Genomic DNA, 22,204 nt, shown 5'->3' with positions numbered 1-22,204 from the left:
ACATGTACCTCGTCATTATCTGAACAATAGTTCTGAATTTTGAAAATAAAAACGTTTTTTAGATAAGATGTTTACCGACACCCATCTTTTGCTTATCACTATTAAGTTTTTGACAGGTAGAAGATAGAATTATCTTTTGCTTATCACTATTAAGTTTTTGACTGGTAGAAGATAGAATTAGAAAAAAAGTACTTAATTTATATGAATTACGAGTTCGCTATGATTTTAAAAGGTTTATTGGTGTGTTTCATTCAAATATTGAATTTTCATTTTTCCAATTCAGCCCCTCTTCCTCTTTCTTTTAACTCCTTCCGAAGTTTATGTCTTTGAACAAATGAAAATTTTGTATCCAACCCATTAAAAGCACTTTTAGAACCGAAGCTGGAAACTCAGACTCGAGAGTAACTACAAACATCTCAAGCCCTTACCACCAAAATATTGAAGACACTTTTAAACTATTGAGTATGCCGATTGTAATGGAACTCTAGTATCACATCTCTTTTTTTTTTTTCTTTTTTTGGATTGAAAATAATTTCATTGATGAAATGTTAAGAAAGGGCAAACTCACCCAAAGGATTACAAAAACTTCTCTAATTGAATGTGAGAAAATTTAAGCTGTAATTACAAAAGTGATGCTCATTTTTGCACCCCTAAAGAGTCAACAAAAGGATTACATCAAAAAGGTCTTCCTAGGACTTTTCTTTGTCTTGAAAAATCCTAGTGTCCCATTCATTCCAAATGAGAGCTCTAGATAAGTTCAACCGTAATGTCTTCTTTTCCTTTCTGTATCGACGATCTTTGAGAGCGAGCGACACCCAACCGTGTTGCATGTTTTCAAGTTAAAGAAAACTTTACACTTGATTAAGCAAAGCCACTGATCGGCAGAGCTGCCTCAGTTCCAGAAACACATTCATCCTCCACGTATGGAATTGTTCTCCACACGTTCAACTTCATGGGAGAACTCGCTTCTCCTGTACATTACCGGAATACAAGCAATAGTCAAATGTCACAAATTGAATTTCACCAGCTTGACTAGTCAAGATATTAGTAAACTTTTAAAAGGACGGAGGTTCAAATCTCTGCTCCACTCCTTGTACTAGTAAAAGAAGTGAGTTTTACCTCTAATGTTTCTGTCTCTTTCCAAGCAAACAGCAGCATAATGAGAACCTGACAACTCCATCAATGCAAACGTCAGATCTCTCGAGCAGTTCCCAGGATCATCACAAGACTCTACACTTATTTCAGAAGCCTAGCGAAACATAGCCCAAAACATTTAGGAAAATTCACAGGTACAGTATATTCACCAGAAGGAAAATTTGTTACTTGCTAAAGTAGATCTATAAATTGCTCAAGATAAAATGTGTTCTTTAAACTAGAGGAACTAAATTACTACAAACTAAAGAATCATATTCAACCTGACAACTTTTTTTATAAAAGTTAAGACTAAACCATTACAAATTATAAATGGCAGGAATTAAATCGTTACCTATTAAAGTTTTTTTTTTGGACTAAATTGTTATAAATTTTAAACTACAAGCATTAAATTATTACATATTAAAGATAAAAGGACTAAATGATTGAAAGTAGGACTAAACATGTTTATTAACCTAAAAAACCTTGTTAAACAATTACAGCAGTTCGCATTTGCCCTCCATTTCAAATCTTTCTGTTTTTCTCAGATTTACTTCAAGTGTTGATGAATACCTTACCTCGTCATCCGTTATACACCCAGGAAGACATGAACCTCCAGCAGTTGTGTTAAACTGAATAGTGAAAGTCTTGAAAGGATTAGCTGAGAAGCCCCTACCCAACGCTTTAACATATGCCTCCTACAAAAGTTTTTCTATATGAATTCTAGTTACATCAACAAAAAGAAAAATGAAGAAAAAATAATTTTCAAATGCATAAGGGACTTTGTAGAGTCGTAGACTGTCAGAAATTTCCAATGATCAATCAATATTATCCAGATTATAGCTTAGAAGTAGAAAATATTGGAAGAAGCAAAAGAACATGCAGCATCTCTGATGCAAAAAGTTCTAATAAAATTCACTACAACAAAAGAATAAAGTAACCTGTACTTTGTTTTTCAGACTTGCCTAAAATCTCTAATGCAGCTGCAAGTAGAAAATTGATGCTTCATGGATGCTCGGGCAACCGTGCTCACCTTCAGAGTCCATAATTTTATAAATTCCTGCCGCTGGCTTTCAGGATCTGAAATAGCAGATAAAACTTCTATTTCATTCGGAGAAAAATATCGTTTAGCAAAAGCTACGATGTCGTTTTTAATCTTTCGTGTCTTCTCTTCCACATCTATACCAATCTGAATTACAAATACCACACCAGTTAAGTATGTTTGACAATACAAAGTATTTACTCGAAAGAAAAAAATACAATGTAGATATTTTGGAAGTTCAAAGACCAAAACACAAAGTAGATATTGCATAAGCAACAAATATGCATGTGCATTGTGCATGTAAATTTAGTACACTTACTGAAGAATTCAGAGTCACTCCACATGCTATCAAGGATGAAGTATGTGAGATGTTGAATTGCAATGGTGGTAGACACTGTTCGCTGCTATTTTGCCAGTCTAACTATTCATTATACGACATATCAAATCAATATGAATAAATGAAAAAATGAAGTTAAACAGAACAACAACAAAAATCCTTAACTAGTAAACAAAGTCGAACGTAATCGGCACATAAATAAGAAACAAAGAGAAATCACCTCAGGCTTCCCAAACATGTTCTTTTTAAACTTCAAGGCTTGTGGATCAATTTGACAATGTGTCAGATCTAGAAAGAAAATAGCATATTTCAAGCATAACGGTAAAATATTTGCATGGAATATTTAAAATATATGGATAATACCACCGTGTCCCGCCATCCTAGGAGATCTCATTGTGCAAGTATTAAAATATTAGGGGGAAAAAAGGTTAAATCATAAATTTGGTCCCTATGGTTTGGGCCATTTGACCATAGTTTCAATTGGTATCTATAGTTTTAAAAGTTTTAATTAAGTCCTTATGGTTTGAGTTTAGTTCAATATAGTTCCTATGATTTCAAAAGCTTCAATTTGGTCTCTATGGTTTATTTAAAACACACCAATCATACTTGTCATTACTATATTAGAATTCAAGGCTAGTAAAACTAGAAGAAAATAGGTTGATTTTTTGGGTGGATAAACGATAGTTTTAGGGACGATTTATGAGGTTTAACTAAACCATAGAAACTAAATTTAAACTTTTTTATTTTTATTTTTATAAAAAACCGAACTTTTCATTCAGACTAATGAAAATAAAAAACAAATACACAGGCATACAAAAACAAAAGTCCTAAAAGAGAAGCCCTACCTAAAGAAAGGGCTTCCAATCCAAAAGAACAGAACCTATCTGATAATTTGATAATTACAAAAAAGCTTAGAAACAGAGCCCCACAAAGAAACATTAAATCTAATAAGATCCCATACAGACCCTCTATCTCCCTCCACCCCCCTAAAGATCATGCTAAAAACCCTAAGGACTGAGTGCGTAAATTAACCTAAAAATAAACTACAAATGAGATAAGAAGACTTACATCTTGAAATGGAAGTGCGAACCAAAGCACGGGCTAGCAAGGCTCTTTTTTGAAGCTCCCCTCCATCCATTTTCATAATATTCTCTTTTTCATCCGGTGATAATATATTTAAATATTGATTCTGAAGACGTGTACTCTTTACTTCATCAGGTAAGATATACCAGATATGGGCTTCCCTGCATACCAGATATAAACATTGAAATATTGTTAACTAAAGAGTATTTCTAACAATCCACATTCAAATAATAATAACCATCTCATTCATACATTTTAGATGGATGCTGCATTGGAACAATAGGGGATGCAGCAGTAGCGAAACTCCTTGGGAAGCAGTGCATGTTTGTTCTTGTACTTGCCCTGCTTAGAGATGGAAACATAGATGCCGAGAACTGCAAATATGATCGATCATTGATAGATGTCATCTTAGGAACATGGTTCCATTACAAATAAACTGTTACAAGTGAGATTATTGAATTGAGCATATAAATAAGGAGGAACCAAGTGTAGAAACATTCAAATACATAAACTATACGGCAACTGAAGTCAAATTAAAAACAAAAGCAAGAGTTATAAACCATACTAGGTGCCACCTTGAAAAAATGCATTCCTAAATTACATATTCAGTACCTATACAAGTAGTCGTGCCGATGCAGCTACTGCATCCGGTGTTTGGGTGAGTCGCCGGTGCAAGAGAGAGACGTTCCGTGGGTGTTAGTTCTACCACCGCCGCAAGTCTTGACGCCAAACCTGCTGGATTCGGTGCGTGATTGCGTCACCGACGCAGGACGGTCTGCTCGCCGGAGATGTGCCTGAGATTTGAGAAAGAGATAAATTGTTAATCCTAAATCGAAAGTTGCTTATAGGTAAAATTATACGAAATTCCTAAGTCCCCTCCAATTTCTATCATTCTGATTTTTCTTAAATAGAAATTGAACCAAGGCTACCAAGAGCCAAATAGACAGCATGAGCAAGGTGAAATCAAGCAAAATCATCCAAACAAAAACGCAAATTAATATAAGGGCACAAGGGGCAGAGAAGAAAACATGGAGTCCGCAAAACTAATATGAGAGGGAGCAAGGCGATTTAGGGCCATGGCGTTCGGGAATCATATCATATACGACAATTTGAACTCGAGATCATCAAAACCTAGATAACTTCAGACATGATGAGATGAAATTGAAGATTACGGAGGAAGAGAAATTACCTATAATCGTGGAATCAGACTCTCGTTAACTGTCACCAGATGAAGATCAGACGAAAATATTTTCAAGAAATTTGGTAGCTCTTCGTTTTTCTCAGCTCCTCTCAGTTTTTCCTATCACTGTGAAACATTTGGTTTTTCTTAAATTTCCATCTTTAATCGTCTCAAATTTTATGAATGAAAAACTTTAAGAAATTTATTTTTTAAAAAACACAACAAATAAGTATTTCATCATTAAATAATTTAAGTAATATCTTTTTAATATTTTTTTTATACTATATTGTTTCTTTGTTTCTTTTTTCTAGTACATGATACTGTTTCACTCGATATCCAATTTATAGACATATGAAAATATCGACATGTTGATCTAAAAAATTTAACACCCTGTAATAATTATAATTTTAAAATAAAACAGTATCATTTTCTTTAAAAAATAATATAGTTTAAACTTTTTAATAAGAAAATTTTTTAAATTTTTATATAAAATAATTTCATCTTATTAATATCTCAATTTTTAAAAAACAAAATAATATCACTTAAAAAAAATAATAGCATCTTGATATTTTTATTTGTCTTATCCAAATTATTAACGATCTTTCAAATTAAAAATTAGAGTTTTACGATGAAGGGTAAAGATGTTCGTTATAGATTTGAGTCAGAATATCCATTTCTTCGATTGATTCTTTGTTACTATTCAGAAAATAAACAATAGGTAGTGATAAGAGGGTCATTTTGTGACAAGCAGATAAGTTATATATAGCGAAGATAATATCATTTTATTTGCTTCAATATCGTTGATCACGCAAATTATTAACTATGTAGACAAATTAACTAAATTTTATAGGACGATTGGTAAATATAGCAAATAATTAATTGTAAATATAGCAAATACTAGATGACCAACTCAAAGTCGGTGATACTCTAAAATTTGGCGATTTTCTAAAAATGAGAAAAACCATCGCGTTGATATACCGAAAATTAAATATATCACTAATATATTTATTGTGATTGATGTACTTCCTATTACATATATCAATTTATATCAGTAATATACCTAATATGAAATATATCATTGCTATACTTGATATATAAATAGAAAATTTACAATATTACTTTGAACAAAATCTTTAAAACTTGAACCCAAAAATTTATTGTGATATGCCGATTATTCATATATTTAGTTTATTGGTATACTTTATATTAAATTATATAAGTTACAAAATATCAAATATATTAGTGATATCAAATATATTAGTGATATCAAATGAAATCTATCATGTTAATTAAAACCAAAATTTTTAACTCGAAGATCTAAAATGAATTATTCCTTTAGTGTGATTAATATATTTCATATTAAGTATATCAATAATAAATTATGTGACAGATTAGGGAATGGATCAATGAACGGACCGACACTATAGCCTGAAATCATACGAACAAAATTAAGAGCTCAATTATAATAAGTCCAAAGTTAAAATACGTTTGACGAGGAGCACTCCAATTTTTTATTATACATTTATAGAAAAATGGAATAATTATTACTTTCATGTTTATGAATTTGCAATTTGATCAATCCTCAAATCTAGACTCTTGAATTTGCATTTGTTTGATGATATTCTAAAAAGAAGTTTCTTAAAAAAGACTGGAAAAGGCAACATTTTTATCGGGAAATTGGGGTTTCTAACCCCATTATATAATTCATTTGGATTTTTGACCTCTTTTTTAAAAAAACTAATTTGTGACCCCTACTGTTTTAATTTGTGACCCCTTTTCACTTCTTGTCTTTGTAAAATTACCAAAATATCCTTATTTATTTTAAGTTATCCACCAATCTCTTCTCTCAACCCTTAGCATTTTTTTTTAAATTTTGAATCTAATATAAATCTAATATAGATTAATTTATAACAAACGAATCTACACAAAAAAAAATTTGTAGATTAAATTCTCCAACTAAATTAGGGTGAAAAAAAGATTTGCATAATCCAAGAATAAATGCATAAGATTTGTTCGGAATTAATTACAAAAAAAATTAAGGTTTCATAAATGTCATGCCAAAATTGCATTAAATGACCGAGATTTAATTGACAATAAAGGCTAAAAGAAACTAGAATTAAGAGGGAGAAAATGCAAAAAAAAAAAAAAATCTGGAATTTGGGATCCCGGATTGGAGGATCCCGGTCCGGGTTAGAAGGATCCCGGTCCGGGATTGAACCATCCCGGACTGGGATTGCAGAATCTCGGACCGAATAGTAACCTGGTCCGGGTTTCTGCAATCCCGGTCCGGGATCCCAAATTCCAGAAATTTTTTTTTTGTGCATTTTCTCCCCTTGAGCATTTAATACAATAGTGTCCCGAGATTTTTGTAATCTTGTCTTTTTTGTAATTAAATTCGCACAAATTATGTAATTATGTAAGTTTTTTTTTATTTTTTCCATATTAAACTTTTAATTTACTATTTGAGTTAGATATTTTTCTTAAAAATTAGATTTTTTAAGGTTGGAATTAATTATTGTGAGAAATTTGTGGAGGGAATAAAAGATTTGTAAAGAGATTTGTGGAGGGAGATGTTGATTTTGAAACATGAGGGTACTACGGTAATTTTATATTTAAAAATTATGAAATTATTAATAAATAAGGAAAAGTGGGATCATGGATTAATTTTTTTTCAAAATGGGATTATAAATTCAAATTGTTGGAGGGATCAAAATTTCAAATTTCCCATTTTTATCTCTCACTGAACTCAGCTTCCTCCTAATTCTAAAGCAAATTTTTTATCATTCTAAATCCACTTACAATCTCACAGTGAAACCATTAGAACATAATTAATCATTAAACCAAACACAAATTTTAGAGAGAGAGAGAGAGAGAGAATCACTCAACAGATTTCCATTGCAATGAAATTCCCGACTTTACATAAACCTAATAAAGGAAACCTTTCTTTTTCTTTTTCTTTTTTTCTAACCTTTTTTTTTTCCTTTTGTGGTGGTGGGGGTTAAGGATTCATTTGTAATAATAATAATAATAATAATAATCAGAAATTAGATTCATCCTCCGCAAATTTCAACAAAAACTTCAAAATTGAATCCTTAGGATCATCCTTGCCTCCTTTACCTTTAATCTTGAAAACACCCTTCATTATTTGAGTATATAGTCTTTCGAGCTCCGGAATCCCGTACTTCTCGGTCCGCTCCACAAAAACTTTCTTCACTGACTTGACATGGCTTGAAACATAGCAATCCGATACCGAAGCGTCTTGTGAACCGTTCCATTCTGTTTGATCTGAGGCTTCTCCACCAGAAGCTTCACACTGATTCCCACTGCCCAAACACGCTTTTGAACTTTCACGACTGACTTCGTTTGTGTCGGGCTCCTGTGATGGTTTCGGTGCAACAGAATCTTGATGCGCTGGAGGAGGTGGTGGTTGTTTCTCTTCTGTTTGTAAAGTTGATAGTCAAAAAGTGAATACCAAAAAGACAAGGAAAGAAAATATAGCAACAAAAAGCCAAAAGAGCAACCAAGTTTTCAACAATTAAATTGCATCTCAAAACCATTAAAAATAGCCCACGAGCCAAAATCAGGGTAACCAGTTAAGTCCCGACAAGAAGTCCGAGACAGAGAAATGTAAAAATTCGGTTGTACAAACCAATTCTAGAGGGAACAACCATTGAGATATATTGAATGTTCCGATTAATATTGATAGTCAATTTGTTGGGTCTTATGCTAAGTATTGAGCGAAGGGATTGCAATTACGAAGAGGTGTAGATTCTTATAAATATCGAAGTTCGAGTGTTTGAGGCTGAAGCCACTTTCTTTAAGTAACCAAAAGCAGACCACCAAAAGAGTGTTCTTCACTTTTCTCACCAAAAAACGTGCACGACTTTTATTTGGCTCCTAAGATATGTAATATACTCCAACCATCAAAGCCTTGATATTTTCTAAGCTTGCAGATACAGGATCAGCAATTGAAAGCAGGAGGTCAAGCTTGGAAAGGAAAAGTACCTAATAAGGGTCAAAAATTTTCTTAATGGATATTCTCTTTGGAAGGAACAAACCTGGCATAATGATCTATATGGCTTGTTTAATCTCAGAAGGAGTTTTACTAGTTTCAGCAAGCACGAATGAGGAACAGCTTATTTGCCATCAGGGGTTTAGAAAAACAAGTTAATAAGGGAGAATGGTATCAAATCTATATTTTGAGAGCTTTATGGGAGAGAAATCAAATAATATTCAATGAGAAGAATAGGAATTGGGAGAACGTGTACTTTAAAGCTAGGTCAAATGCTTCTACATGACGCTTCTGTCATCTTCTGTAATTGTACTCCATTAATAATCAACTCAAACTAGTCACTCAAATTCTAATGAATTTTAATATATAAAAACCAGAAGTAGATGTAAAATGAAAAAGAAAACTTCTAAACCACGGGTGGAAACTAGTGTTCAAAAGGCATTTCAAAAAGTAGTTTTTTGGATATATCCATTCAGACATAAAAAGCACGTTTGGGAATAGTGTTCAAAAACTAATTTTCAATTTCTCTTGACAACTGTGTGTTTGGGCCAAACAATACGAATTTGGACAAATGTAACAAAATACCATGTGATTGAATAAAATTAAAGTGAACATTTAATATCCTAAATAAGCAGAAAGTAGGCACTATGATTTGAACCTATAACCAAAAGCAAAACCATAGCTTGGATAAGGACAAAGTTGAGATTCAAGCTGTTCGTGATAGTAAGCTTGAGCCATATTTTTTCAGAATACAAAGCCCTGTTTCTTGGAGTTATTCTTAAGATGTTCCTGAGGTTAAAGATCCTCAACTTCTTTTTGAAGCTGGTTCCTTGCAAGCAGGAGGCTTATTCTGAAAGTTTGAAGCTCCGGATTTATCTAAAGCTTTTCTTCCCTTTTCTGTTTTTTATCCACATCTTGTTCATTGGGGTTGTTTTTCCTCTTTGGGTTCTTTCTTTTTCTTTTCTTTCTTTCATTTTTCTCCCTTCTTGGGAGGTTGTATGATTGTATCATTTGAATAATTTTGGTTATTTTTTAGTCCGTATCTTGTTCAAAAAAAAAAAAAAAGCAGAAGAATGTCTTCAACATTTCCTAATTTAAGAAATATATAAAAAGTGAACTTTTAATTGGCATGTATTAAATCTCAGTACCTGCATGATGAGCAGTATCGACATTCTTCTTTGGCCGTTTTAATGCCTCATAACTTCGATTAAAATCAACCTCTGGCTGGACATTACGCAATCGAGCACTAGTTCTAGTAACAGCTCCCAGCTGCACAACTGGGGTTGATCGAAACATAGTTCCCCCAAGTTCCTCTGGCATGTTCAATGGACCACCTTGGGCAAATATCTTGTCACAGAATGCAATCAGCGCAGGATCCATCTGTGTCAGCATCCCATGCACCTGTGGATAGGATATAGATACCCATGCTGATAAGGCCACTCAACTTTAGAAGAAATTCACGACAAACAAACAAACAAACAAACAAACTTACTGCATCTCGAAGCTCATAAGCCCTACTAACAATCCTAGTACCATTGTAATCATCTCCATTGTAAGCCTGAAACAAATACAAGGCATATAAGAACACAATGTTCAAAAACAGGCATAGGTCAGAAAAGCTCAGTAGAAGTGAACTTTTTTTTTTAAAGTTGGGAAGGGGGATGAGAATCAAAAACATTGGTTTCAAAAAAAATCTTTTGCTAAAAGTAGTACCTTCGCATTAGAAACAATAAGATCGACATCTTGTAGAAATGCTGAACATGTAATGTACTGCCCAGAGTCAACACGTTGAAGCAATGTAGCCATGTCCATTGGGTTCTGGACGACTGAGCGGTAATTGGGAGCTTCCTCATCCAGAACTGGGTAATGGAAGACACTAAATCTTTTATCATATAAAATCCTGCAAAACATGAAATACAAGATTAATTGTTACATGAAAGAACATAGCAAATTGTTCTATCAAAACCTTGAAATTTGCCAACCTCTTGAAGACTAGTTAAAAGTAAATTAAAATAAAACCTATAAATGGTATTCCCAATGAATTTTTGAACTGAAAAGTGAGATAGATGATTTGTGATCCCTTGTTTGCCAAAGGTCAGTAACCATTGTGCTCAAACCCCCTTTTTTCCTTCAGATACATTTTTCTTAAAATTTTACCACGTGTTTAACACATACATGGGACTTCTGTAAAAGAAAAAGGCACAATTCCAGGTCATAAAAAAAATGAGCAAACAATGCTGAAACCCAATAGAATATTTTTGTTCCTAAATTTGGGTGATCAATTCTTGTACTGTATGAAAGAGAATTCTGTTACCCCAATGCCGAAAACAGAAGAGTCAAAAGCCAACATGAGGCATTGAGGTTCAAATCCCCACACCTCATATTTGTTGTACTGAAAAAACAGAAGAGTCAAAACGGGTAAAGGGCTCATTTGTTCAATAACTATTCTGATTTAGATTTCCATTTTTAAAAATTAAGTTTATTCACTCTTAATTTCTTTATTTTGTAATCTACTTTCTCAAAGATGATCTAATGAAATTGCCACAAGAGAGTATGCAGACTACAATAAATCAGCTCCCAACAAATCAGTGATAATGTGCCTTGAAAAGAAAATTAAAGAATAAAGATAACTTTTTAGAGTGACTGACTTATAATCTGTAAGGCAGCAAATAAGGCTCAGTAATACATAATAAAATGATGTTAATTTTAGCATAGGTAATACTGGAACGAGTGAAGTCCATCTCACCTGTTGCAAACATCTCTAAGGCACATTCGTAAACGCCGAAGGGCATGCTGTTCAGCCTCTACCTTGGCTTTTAACTCAGAAATATTTGGTCCACTGGCTACTACTGGAGCCTTGGGAAGTTCAGGAAGGGATCCAGACACCAGCACTTTTTTCTCCATACCCTCCAGCAAAACTGAGGAAGCAGCCTCAATTAAATGGGTAAAAAACAGAGACTTATCTTCACTGGATGGAGGACTGATTTGATAGCTGCTAATTAAAAAGAAATAATTAAATAAAAAAAAAACTATTAGGCACAATAAATTTTTCATGAACAGAAAGACAATGCATCAGGCGATATAATTTTTCATACAAAAAGATTCAAAAAGATAGATACCATCAACAAAACATTATCAGATTTAGAAGAGACATAAAAAAGAATTACATAAATATCGTGGTTGTTTATAGTGTATGCATACAAATCTTAAATTTCCAAATCAACTCACATAAAAATATTTAATTCATCATTTTCTTCAAATCAGTCAGCATATACACCAAGTAAACTTTAGATTATTTCCTATTGTATATTCACCCGGGGAAAAGAAGAATAAGCCTTATGAAATTATTCATCTCTTTATAACCAACAACCAAGTTCTTTTTTCCTTAATAAACCACTTTTAAAAGAATAAAAATACAGATGGCCATACAAAAACACAGGAACTGTCCAAAAATAATTACAAAAAAGGACGCCCATTATTGGTAGAGTTTTTTAAAGTGTGAGGTGCACTAATGAGCTAAGGGCTTAACTCTTAAGCGAGAAGTGCAAAGAAAATAAACGGCTCTTTTTGTGAGGCACATAACAAATGTTTTATATATGGTAAATATAGTATTATGAATATTGAATAATGAAATAATAAAAATTAAAATATAGAGCTTTTGTATTTAATTAGGGATAAAAATGAGATTTCTAAAAAGTAATTCATAGATTATTCATTAAAAAATTTTGAAAATGAGGGCCTCAGGCGCATTAAAGTGCTTTAGCAAGGGAGTCTCACAGTAAGGAGCTCAAAGACCAAATTAAGCTGATAGCTGTTAGTTTGTTCCATAACATAATTTCAAAGTTCTTTAGAAGCAAGAAAAGATCTGGTTTTAAAATATGTATCATATGATAAGAAAACAAAGTTTGATTTCATAGTAATAATTTCATTCAAAGTAAATGAAGGCATACATCACGCGATCAGGAAAAATCAAGGAAGCTTTCTCATCAACTTCAGGAAGTGAAACTAAGGATGTTCCGAGCAGTAATATGGGTAGGTCAGAAGGTAGCTCCTCTAACAAAGTCAATAAAACAGCTCTCAATTGCTCGTCTGCCTGAAATGTCAACCAATGAACCAACTCAGCATAATAAATTACTTTAGAACAGTAGCAAACTAAAAAAAGTAACTTAAATTTATTTTTATATTGATTAAAGATTAAATATAAATATCTTGACTAACGACTCACTGTCTCCCACCAACGATGGAACTGAGGTAGGTAGAGTATCGATGGAGTAGTCCTTCTTGCTTCACCAAATATATGTACCAGTGCTTCCTCAGGTGTCTTTGCACTAGGATCAGAAAGCAATGATGGAAGTCCCAGAGAATGAACAGGAAACTTCTCCAATTCATGTAAAATTGCAGGGCCAAGGTGATCCTGTAAAACTAAAACAGTAAGTACATTTAGTTGGTTGTTCCAAAGGGATCATAGGAAAATATCAAGAGGTTCCAAGATAATTACCAACCCAACGTCTTCGCCACCACAAAGTAAAAGTCGAGGTCTAAACACTAGGGGAATTGCCGAGCCATAAGAAAGCATGGAAAGTTTGTCCAACTCAGATGATGCTGCTAAGGGAAAGGCATCAGATAAAATATTCATGGCTTTATGGAGATGTCTTTGCAGACATGGTGCAACTACAGAAGATAGTGGCCGAGAATGCACTACAGCACCTCGATGAGCAGCAGGAGTAATTGTAGACATGGCTTCAAAGAAATGATACTTTTCAACCTTGACTGACTCAACATCTATTAGAAACTTGTCATCACTAGTGTAAACCTGAGGATACTTTTGGCGGAAAGCTCGAATGGCAGCTTCCGTGCAGAGGGCCTTCAAATCAGCACCGCAATAACCTACACAGGTAGCAGCAAGTTCTGATCTAAGCTCCTCTGAAGGAGGATTCTTCCATTTGCGTGTGTGAATGGCTAATATCTCAGCACGTGCATCACAACCTGGCAATGGAAAGTTAAATTCACGATCAAATCGACCGGGGCGGCGTAGGGCTCCATCGATGGCATCAATCCGATTAGTAGCTCCAATCAATACAACCTGCCCACGAGAGTCTAGCCCATCCATCAAAGCAAGCAATGTGGAAACAATGGAATTATGAATTTGCTCCTGTTTACTAGATCTAACAGGAGCGAGCCCGTCAATTTCATCGAAGAATATGATAGAGGGCTGATTCCTTTGTGCTTCTTCAAAAAGTAGTTTCAGTTGTCGCTCAGCCTCACCGACCCACTTGCTTAGAACATCAGCACCCTTCCGCATGTAGAAACTAACCTTTTGGCCAGCCTTTGATGCGGCACAAGCTAGTGCTCTAGCAATTAATGTTTTCCCAGTGCCTGGAGGACCACATAACAGCACCCCTCTTGGTGGAGTTATATGATAACTTGCAAAGAAATCTGGGTAAAGTAAAGGAAAGAATACCATCTCCTTCAAAGCATCAATATATTTTGACAACCCACCAATGTCATCAAAGCTAACACTTTCATCAACTTGTACTGGTTGAATATCTGCCCCTCCCTTCGAGCTTGGTCCAGCAGTTTGAATACCAGAAGTTAAACTCATGAATGCATCACTTTGATGACCCCAACCAGATGCTGCAATATTCAACCCCCAAGATGCCGTCCCATGCATATCCAATCCTCCAAACAGCCAAGGTGGTCCAGATCTACTTCCACCTCGAGCCCATGGTATACCAGGAGCTTGGTCTAGCTCATCAACCAGAAGAGAATCATCAGAATCTTCAATCCTTGCCATACGACGTTTATGAACTCTTGATCCACCCCTCCTAACATCTCTTCCAACCTTAGTCCCCATCCCTTGATGTAAAACTCGACGAGGAGATCTTGGTCTTGGTTTACCTTCACCTATAGAGAGTCTCCGAGCATCTTGACGATTTCGGAGATCATATCTTCTTCGTCCCTCCTGTTCTTCTTCACCTCCTTCATCATCACCATCTTCCTCACCCTCGTCCTCAGGTTCAGGCTCAGGCTCGCCCTCATCATCATTTTGAATATCATCCACATCATTATCCTCAATATCATTCCCATTTTCCATATCATCCTGGCTCGCTTTATCCTCTGAGCTACCAGGCTCATCATCAGATTCTGAATTCAAATTCTCTCTAGAAACTAATCGTGAATGACGTGGTCGTAATCCCTCACGCCTAGGAGTAGGTTTGTTCTCCATGTTCTTTTTATGCTTTGGAGAAGAAAAAACATCTTTGTTTGAGTTACTATCCCTCCGACTCCTCAACATTTTATACTTGGGATTCTGTGACAAGTTATGCAGCTTCAGTTTAGGTTATATTTCCGTAATACATTTCAAAACATCAAACAAATCGAAGTTAAGTCAAAGAAGAAAAAGAAGTATCGAAACAACACTAAGTCTCACCATGAAGTCTCCATCTTCAGAATCAGTGTAACCACCAAAATTTGGACGCCTCCTTTTTTGTCTTGTAGAACGCCGAAGATTTTCAGCTGGCTGCAAAGACACACATAATAAATATAAACTTCTGAGATCCAAAGTTCAACAGAGAAGAATCCTATATAGAAAAGGCATATAGTAACTTGTACTAAAAAAGAAGAAAAATCCTTTTACAGTCTACTATCATTTTTCATACTCTACCAAGCAAGTCAATTATTATTATTATTATTTTTTTTTCAACAAGAAACAAACTTCTCATTGAAATAATGAAAAGGAACAAAATTGTTCAAAATACAAACTCTCGAAAGAGTGAAAGCAAACCTTGAAACAAAAATAAAGCTAAAACTTAAAACACTGCCATAAAAACATCCCAATTAGAGTAAATTAGACTAGGGGAATAAGATTTAAATAACGGCGATAAGGAACTCCATTGTCAATTTTAATCTTGATCAATCAATTTTCATCAAATTAAACCTTAAACTTGAATAAGTTTAGAAATTAACACCTCCCCTGAACCAAATAAGAAAACTATCTGTCAATTAAACAAAAAATCACATTATATTCAACCATAAACGCCAAAAATAGAAACATAGAAATACCCAAACCAAGCCATGAAAATATAAAAATGTAACCACAACATAAAGCAGGTAAAAGTGTAGCCAAACTCAACCCCCAAAAATAATAAATCTTACTAAAAAGCATTCTACATAGGTAAAACGATCAGTAGCCAACAGAATAGCCTGATCTTTCCAAAAGAATGCCTACAGTTAGCCACAATTCTTCAGAAGAAAAAATTAAAAAAAAAAAAAAAAAACTCAAGCAATCAACAGGATTTTTTTTTTTTTTTAATTAATAGACCCAATTCATACCATCAAATTCAGAACTACATAACCACCAATCAAGGATATTAATTTCATTTTCACCATTTATTTAGACAGAATTTTCAATTTGATAAAATTAAAACTACAAGGTTTTTTTTTTAATTAGAAACATGGGACACTTTCATTGATGAGATTATACAGAAACGGGAGAGAGAGCAATCCCAACCTAGGGAGCTAAAAAATGACCTCCAATTAGCCAAAAGACAAAAAGCACCCCTCCCCCAAAACGCCCCTAACCTATTATTCCCTACACAATGGTCCAAACCCCCCCCCCCCCCCCCCACTCCCCAACTAACTTCCATACAGGATGCTCTCTCTCCCCTTAACCGTTGTGGTTACTTCCCTTTCTACCCCACCTGGAAAATGGATTCACAACCGAGGTCTCACAAAGATTAACTTGGCAAAATCTTTGGTGGTTGGTTTGAACGTAAAAGAAGAGGAGGTGTTGTCCACTGGGGCGGTGAGGTAGGTTCCTGGCCCTTTTCTTATCTGGGTATGCTTTAGGAGGTAGAGCTAATAAGTTGGCTTTTTGGGAGACTATTGAAGAGAAAGTGGCAATGAAATTGCCAAGCTGGAAATCTCTTCTTCTTTCGAGAGGAGGCAAATTAACGATGGCCACCTAAGTCCTTTCGAGCATCCCCCTACTTCCTCTCAATCTTCAAATACTTGGGGAAAGACTAATCAGGAACTTCTATTAGAAAGGCGACAAGGAGGAAGGAGGCCGGAATCCTATTAGTAGGGAGGTTACTGCTATGCCTACTAGATTGGAGTGGGTTTAGGCCGTTTGGCTACAAAAAATACTGCTCTTTTAGCAAAATAGGGATGGTGGTCCTTAATGGAAAAGGGGACACCCCCTTTGGAGATCAATTATAGCTAGCAAAGACCAGCTGTTATCCCATGAGTGGTGACCGATTATTAAAGGAGGATGCAATCACAGAGGTTCATGGGTTAACGTCCTCAAACGCTACTTCAATGCAGATGAATTTTACAAAATCAAGGTGGGCAAAGGGGATAAGGTGCATTTTTAGAAAGACCTACGGCTCCTAAATGGATCTCTTCTCAATGCTTTTCCTACGTTCTCAATGCTTTTCCTAGATTATTTAGAGTGACCAACTCAGAGCAGGTGATAGCTCAATGTTGGTTTGAAAATCAAAGAGGTTGGGACCTACTTTTCAAAAGAAATCTTTCAGGCTTGGAGGTGGAGGAATGGTTTGAACTCTCAAACACCTTGGCAGATTTTGCTCCCACCAATCATAAAGATGTAAAAGTCTGGACTCTTGACGGCTCAAATCTTTCATGCCTAAGCTAGTTAATCATCAGGCATTGATGCAACCTAGCATTGGGAATGTTATTTGGCAGCTGGAAATTCCAAAAAAGTTAATGTATTCTAGTGGATTTTTGCTAAAAAGAGGCTTATGACATACTGCAGACTTCGGCAATTGATGCCCATAGTGAACCTCTCTTCTAATTGGTGTGTTCTCTGTAGAAATAGTGGAGAAGACTTAACCCACCTCTTTTTAAATTGCCCTTTCATAGCTGCTTGTTGAGCAGAGTTGTTATGTATCTTCAGCTCATAGTTGGGACACATTTTAAAGGCCAAGCGAGTATCCTATGGTCCAATGCGGTGGCTAGTTTGCTGTGGAGAGTGTGGTATGGAAGAAACAAAAGGATCTTCCCAAAGATGATTCCAATAGAGCCATATTTTGGGAGCTTGTTCAAATTTTTGTATCCTCGAGGTCTTCTATTAATAAACCTTTTTGTAATTATGGTGTGACTCAAATGTTTGCCAATTGGGAGTCTTTTTTGTAACCTTTGGGCATTCGGGGATATCATAACCCTCCTTTTGTATTTTTCCCTTTTGATATTGAAAGTTTCGTTTCTTATAAAAAAAATAAAAATACACAAAAGGTGGTGGAAGTTCACCCATAAAAAAACACTTATGAGGCATAAGCCCAAAAGTAGGAATTAAATTGGGTGAGGTTAAAAGATCCTCCCAAACACCTTCTACACCTCCAAGCTACTAATATTCCTTTCAAGTCAAATGTGACATAGACCATCAAAAAACTACCTACCAAAGGAAACAGAAAACATAGACTTTCACATAATAGGGGATTAATAATGCTCCTGTTAGCATGTAACTACAATCAAGAAAGTGATCAATAGATAAGCCTCCCATTTGCACAAAACACACCACTTCGGTTAAAATACAAAATATCATTTGAAGATATTATCATAGCAGTTTATCATCCAATGGTAGACAAGCCAACCCATACTACCTACTCAAAATAAATTTTAAAGATAATATACTCCACTTTCATAATCCTATAATCCTCTAAAGATGATGCCTTCCTCCAAAAAGACAAAAAATATAAAAGGGAACAAGTATCCTTCTTTCGAGGCAACTGAGATTACCAAAAAGCCTCTTTAGTTGGCTGTAATGTAAAAAAAATATAAGAGAGTCTGGCTTTCAAATTTTTTTCTCCCATCCAGCCATATTTCCAAAGAGTGTTTTTTTTTACAAGATCGTCTATCTTTCAAATGGTTGGAACTAGGAGATTAACCTTAAACAAGTATTTATTCTAGCTGAACGCAAAGTCAATGAGACTTTTTGAATTGAAATAAGATCTAGGATGTAGTTCTCACAACAACATTTGCAGTAGGCACGGATTGCTTCTTCGGACGAAGCATCTTGGCAATTCTAGTAGCTGGTGTCCTTTTCTTGTTGGGTTTGAAGGTTGTAGAAGAACCATAATATACATATGGACGACCATATGATATTGGCCTTCTCCTCGGTCGAGCACTTGTGCGTAGTGGGCTGGAGACTGGTCCATCCCCTAAACCAGTTTGTTTCGGATACATGGGTGATGCAAGAGCTAGATTGGATTGATAGAATTTCCCATGAATGCGTTTGAAGACAAAACCTGACAAGTAATTAACCTCATCAATCTTTAGCCAATGACTTGGAAAACAAACATATAATAAAATGCTTTAGTCAACATTCGTTTTCATTGTTGTCCGTAATTACATCTCATAAATGAAATTGTTCTTTTCAAAAAAAAAAAAAAACAACCATTTCCATAAGAATAATCTCTTAAATTTTAAGATATACAACCAACATCATGGTCAGAAAACCACTATGCAATATAATTACATTTTGCAAGTTACCAAGACATTACCAATGATAAAAGGGTGAGGAAGTGCAATAACATATCCTCTGCTCCATTAGCCAAATAGAAAAGGTAATTAAAGCCCAATAATGAACAACGAAAAGGTACCAAGACTAGACCTAGACGGCACAAATTATTACACAAGACCCACATTCCTAACCATGACTAGAGGGGCACGTCTCAATCTTATGCCTATCTATTTCTTCAATCAGTAACAAAAATATTCTAGTCAATCTTATCCTAAAAATAATGGTTATCAGAGGTAATAATGTTGTAGATTTGATCATTGAATTGAAGTGCACTAGTAATATCCCCTCTGGACCTGAGATTCGGTACAAATATATAAGGTGCAAACTCCACTAATCACTTGTGTTTACTTCCTTAATAATTTTCATGTCCTCGTATGATCATATACTTAATGGTATGACTGCTACGAAGAACCATACATTCCACGAATAAGAAGCTAATTATGAGTTTAAAACATCGAAATACCGCGCAATATCTCTCATCAACCAAATATTGTCCATGATTTAAGCATTTGAGCAAGCATATATAATAGCAGACATTCAGCAGTTGCATTGCATGCTATTAAACAAACCTTGGTTCCTTCTGCCACGCTTCCACTCTGTCACCCCAGCATCAGCAACACGCCGCCTTCAACAATTAAAAAAAAAAACAACAAAAAACAGTCTGATCAACTTTCACCACACAGTAGTAAACATTCTCCGAGCTGAAAATGAACGAACAATTGAAATATGGGGAGAGAGAAACGAAGAAAAAACGAGAGGAGGAGTGTGGAGAAGGTACCGATGGTGGTTGAAACAGATTGAAATTGCAGAAATTACGTTGAGTGAGCGAGCTCCATGCGAGGAAGACGACGAAGACTGGGGGAAGATCGAGCCTGGCGTGAGAAGAAAAAATAAAATTTCTCTCTCTGCGGGGAAGAGGGAAGAGCGAGTGCATGGCCACAGCTAGGGCTTTCGTGGGCCGTCCTTTTACGGGCCCTTATTGGGCCGTCGATGACATCGCACTCGGATCCTACTGTCGACCCGACCCGGAACGCTTCAAAATTGTAAGCACATATATATTAGATATCCATCGAGATTTTTGCATGTTTAAAGGTTCAATATTGACATTTATATAGTGTAGCCAAAAACAAAAATAGACAAAATATAGAAAATAGCACTAATATGACAACAAAATACTAATATTAATATTTTTATTAATTTTTTATTTTATAATTTTTTTCTTAAATACCTATTTACATCGACATTTTTTTAAGTACAACATGTAGGAGTAGGGGATCGAACTCATAACCTATTGGTTGGAGATAAATCAATGGTAAAATTGAGAATGTTAAAATATTAAACACCAAATCGAGAATTACTATTTGATATATTTATATTTAAAAAAGTACTAAAAATATTTAGGTGTATTACATGTGAGATGTATTTTACTGTATGTTTTTATATTATAAAAGTTGATTTGACACTGATTTTATGTTTTGGTTTTTAGGAGTTATTTTGAAAACGACGAACTTAAAGTACAGAATATAGATTTTCGAAACTAGTTGTTCTTTTTTAAAACCACAGCATTTTAATTCGAGATAGATATCTTAACAAATTGATCCATTTTTTTTTAAATAAGAAAAATAATTAGGAGAAAACAAAAAGTATATTTTTCATTTTCTAAATTTGACTTAATTTATTTTCTTCTAAATATGATAGTGAATAATAATAATTAATAATCTTAATTTCTAAGAACAAAATTTTTTCAAAGCAAGATGCTTGTAATATACTTTCATTAATCATTATTGCTATTTTTTTAATTTTTCTTTTACAAAATGAAACCTTATATTTGTAATATCCGACAAATAATTTAAAAAGTTATTATATTTTATTTAAAAATAAATAAATTATCTCGCAACATCCAATACATAGATTGCTAATAAAAATAGCATTCCAACCTATTAACTCCATCGAAAATTTTCATATTAATAATACGAACATAGTTCAACATTCTCTATGTTAAAAAAAAAAAATTTTATTTCTCAAAAAAAAAATGTATATATATTTTTGACTAAAAAGTAAAAGTAAAAAGATGTGGAATTTAAATCATCATTCAATTTAAAGGATTGGTTCATAAGTACTCACCATTGTGCGGCGTCTCTGAAACCACGGCGGCGGCGGCAGCGGGCGGCTCCTCGGGGAAGGGAAGCGTCCGGCGGGTTCTGCGGCGGCGCGGTGACATAGCGGCGGAGTTCATCTGGTTCGCTAATGCGGTTTGCGAGAGGAATGGTGAAGAAAAGATGAAGGAGATTGGATTTGGGGCTACTTAAAGAAATTGGAAACCCTAGAAATTCGATTAGGGAAGAAGGAAGAGCAAAAAATTGCTGAATTTCTGATAAATTATACTATTGTGATTTGCTTTCCTTTTCTGTTTCTCAGTAATCCATCGCCTTTCTTTATGGTATTTTTTCTTTTTCTCAGTCATCACGTTTGTTGATCTCTAAATTTTCGGTTTTATTTTATTTTTGTTACTTTGGATTTTTATTTCTTTTTATTTCTATACTTAAAAAAATGACTATATTGGTTATTTTTTATTTTTATGTCATTTATTTTAACATAATGTTTTAGTTACTAAATTTTGGAATGTAGTGGTAAATGTGTACTAAATGGTTTCATATGTTGTACGTTGATGTCGACATTCGAAGAGTCCATGTGTCCTTCAATCAGGGATCTTCGGACAAATTTAACTTGGAGCAACGAATCTTGACACCTATGTCCTACAACGATCAAGTTAATAATCACGAGAGAGGAGAGAAATGGTAAACACCCTAATATTTAGTGACAGCTTTTTCACTTATCTTATGGTCATGGTATCTCGTATCTTTTATAGATGTCAGAGA

At 34.5% G+C, this 22,204-nt stretch overlaps 2 protein-coding genes across 8 annotated transcripts; both read right to left on the bottom strand.

Annotated features, from left to right (window-relative positions):
- Nucleotides 1–574: 574 nt before the first annotated feature.
- LOC111018594 (uncharacterized) lies at nt 575–4,945 on the bottom strand. 7 transcript variants are annotated; one of them, XM_022294749.2, is made up of 10 exons: nt 4,783–4,945; nt 4,206–4,387; nt 3,846–4,029; nt 3,579–3,754; nt 2,731–2,798; nt 2,493–2,594; nt 2,165–2,320; nt 1,705–1,829; nt 1,120–1,167; nt 575–971 (listed from the first exon to the last, which is right to left on the bottom strand). In XM_022294749.2, the coding sequence occupies exons 3-9, from the start codon at nt 3,998–4,000 to the stop codon at nt 1,122–1,124; spliced, it is 828 nt and encodes a 275-aa protein (XP_022150441.1). In that variant the 5' UTR covers nt 4,001–4,029; nt 4,206–4,387; nt 4,783–4,945; the 3' UTR covers nt 575–971; nt 1,120–1,121. The 7 variants fall into 7 exon arrangements, 6 of the variants coding, with proteins under 6 accessions (XP_022150441.1, XP_022150440.1, XP_022150437.1 ...); XM_022294748.2 differs by having other exon boundaries at nt 1,710–1,829; nt 4,783–4,944; XM_022294745.2 differs by having other exon boundaries at nt 1,120–1,249; nt 1,710–1,829; nt 4,783–4,941.
- Nucleotides 4,946–7,641: 2,696 nt separating this feature from the next.
- Nucleotides 7,642–20,330, bottom strand: LOC111018545 (cell division cycle protein 48-related / CDC48-like protein). The gene is made up of 12 exons (XM_022294665.2): nt 20,104–20,330; nt 19,895–19,950; nt 18,773–19,050; nt 15,216–15,305; nt 13,284–15,095; nt 13,011–13,199; nt 12,736–12,878; nt 11,532–11,777; nt 10,499–10,685; nt 10,278–10,343; nt 9,934–10,186; nt 7,642–8,211 (listed from the first exon to the last, which is right to left on the bottom strand). Exons 3-12 carry the CDS (start codon nt 18,986–18,988, stop codon nt 7,811–7,813), a joined length of 3,603 nt encoding a protein of 1,200 aa, XP_022150357.1. The 5' UTR covers nt 18,989–19,050; nt 19,895–19,950; nt 20,104–20,330; the 3' UTR covers nt 7,642–7,810.
- Nucleotides 20,331–22,204: the final 1,874 nt, after the last annotated feature.

The sequence above is a fragment of the Momordica charantia genome, assembly GCF_013281855.1.
Source record: "Momordica charantia cultivar OHB3-1 chromosome 7 unlocalized genomic scaffold, Mcharantia_2.0 BLBB01000007.1, whole genome shotgun sequence".
NCBI lineage: Eukaryota > Viridiplantae > Streptophyta > Magnoliopsida > Cucurbitales > Cucurbitaceae > Momordica > Momordica charantia.
Note: the sequence above shows the minus strand (reverse complement) of the source record. Positions and strands in the feature narration are given on the sequence as shown.

Coding starts and splice junctions, on each gene's coding strand:
- LOC111018594 (XM_022294745.2), bottom strand. CDS start 4,000: ATGACATCTATCAATGATCGATCATATTTGCAGTTCTCGGCATCTATG. Junction 2,321..2,492: donor GAGTGACTCTGAATTCTTCA/GTAAGTGTACTA, acceptor TTTGTAATTCAG/ATTGGTATAGATGTGGAAGA. Junction 972..1,119: donor AAGAGACAGAAACATTAGAG/GTAAAACTCACT, acceptor GGTAATGTACAG/GAGAAGCGAGTTCTCCCATG.
- LOC111018545 (XM_022294665.2), bottom strand. CDS start 18,988: ATGTATCCGAAACAAACTGGTTTAGGGGATGGACCAGTCTCCAGCCCA. Junction 15,306..18,772: donor TGCCTACTGCAAATGTTGTT/GTGAGAACTACA, acceptor GTGTCTTTGCAG/CCAGCTGAAAATCTTCGGCG. Junction 10,686..11,531: donor CTTAGAGATGTTTGCAACAG/GTGAGATGGACT, acceptor CATGTTTTGCAG/GATTTTATATGATAAAAGAT.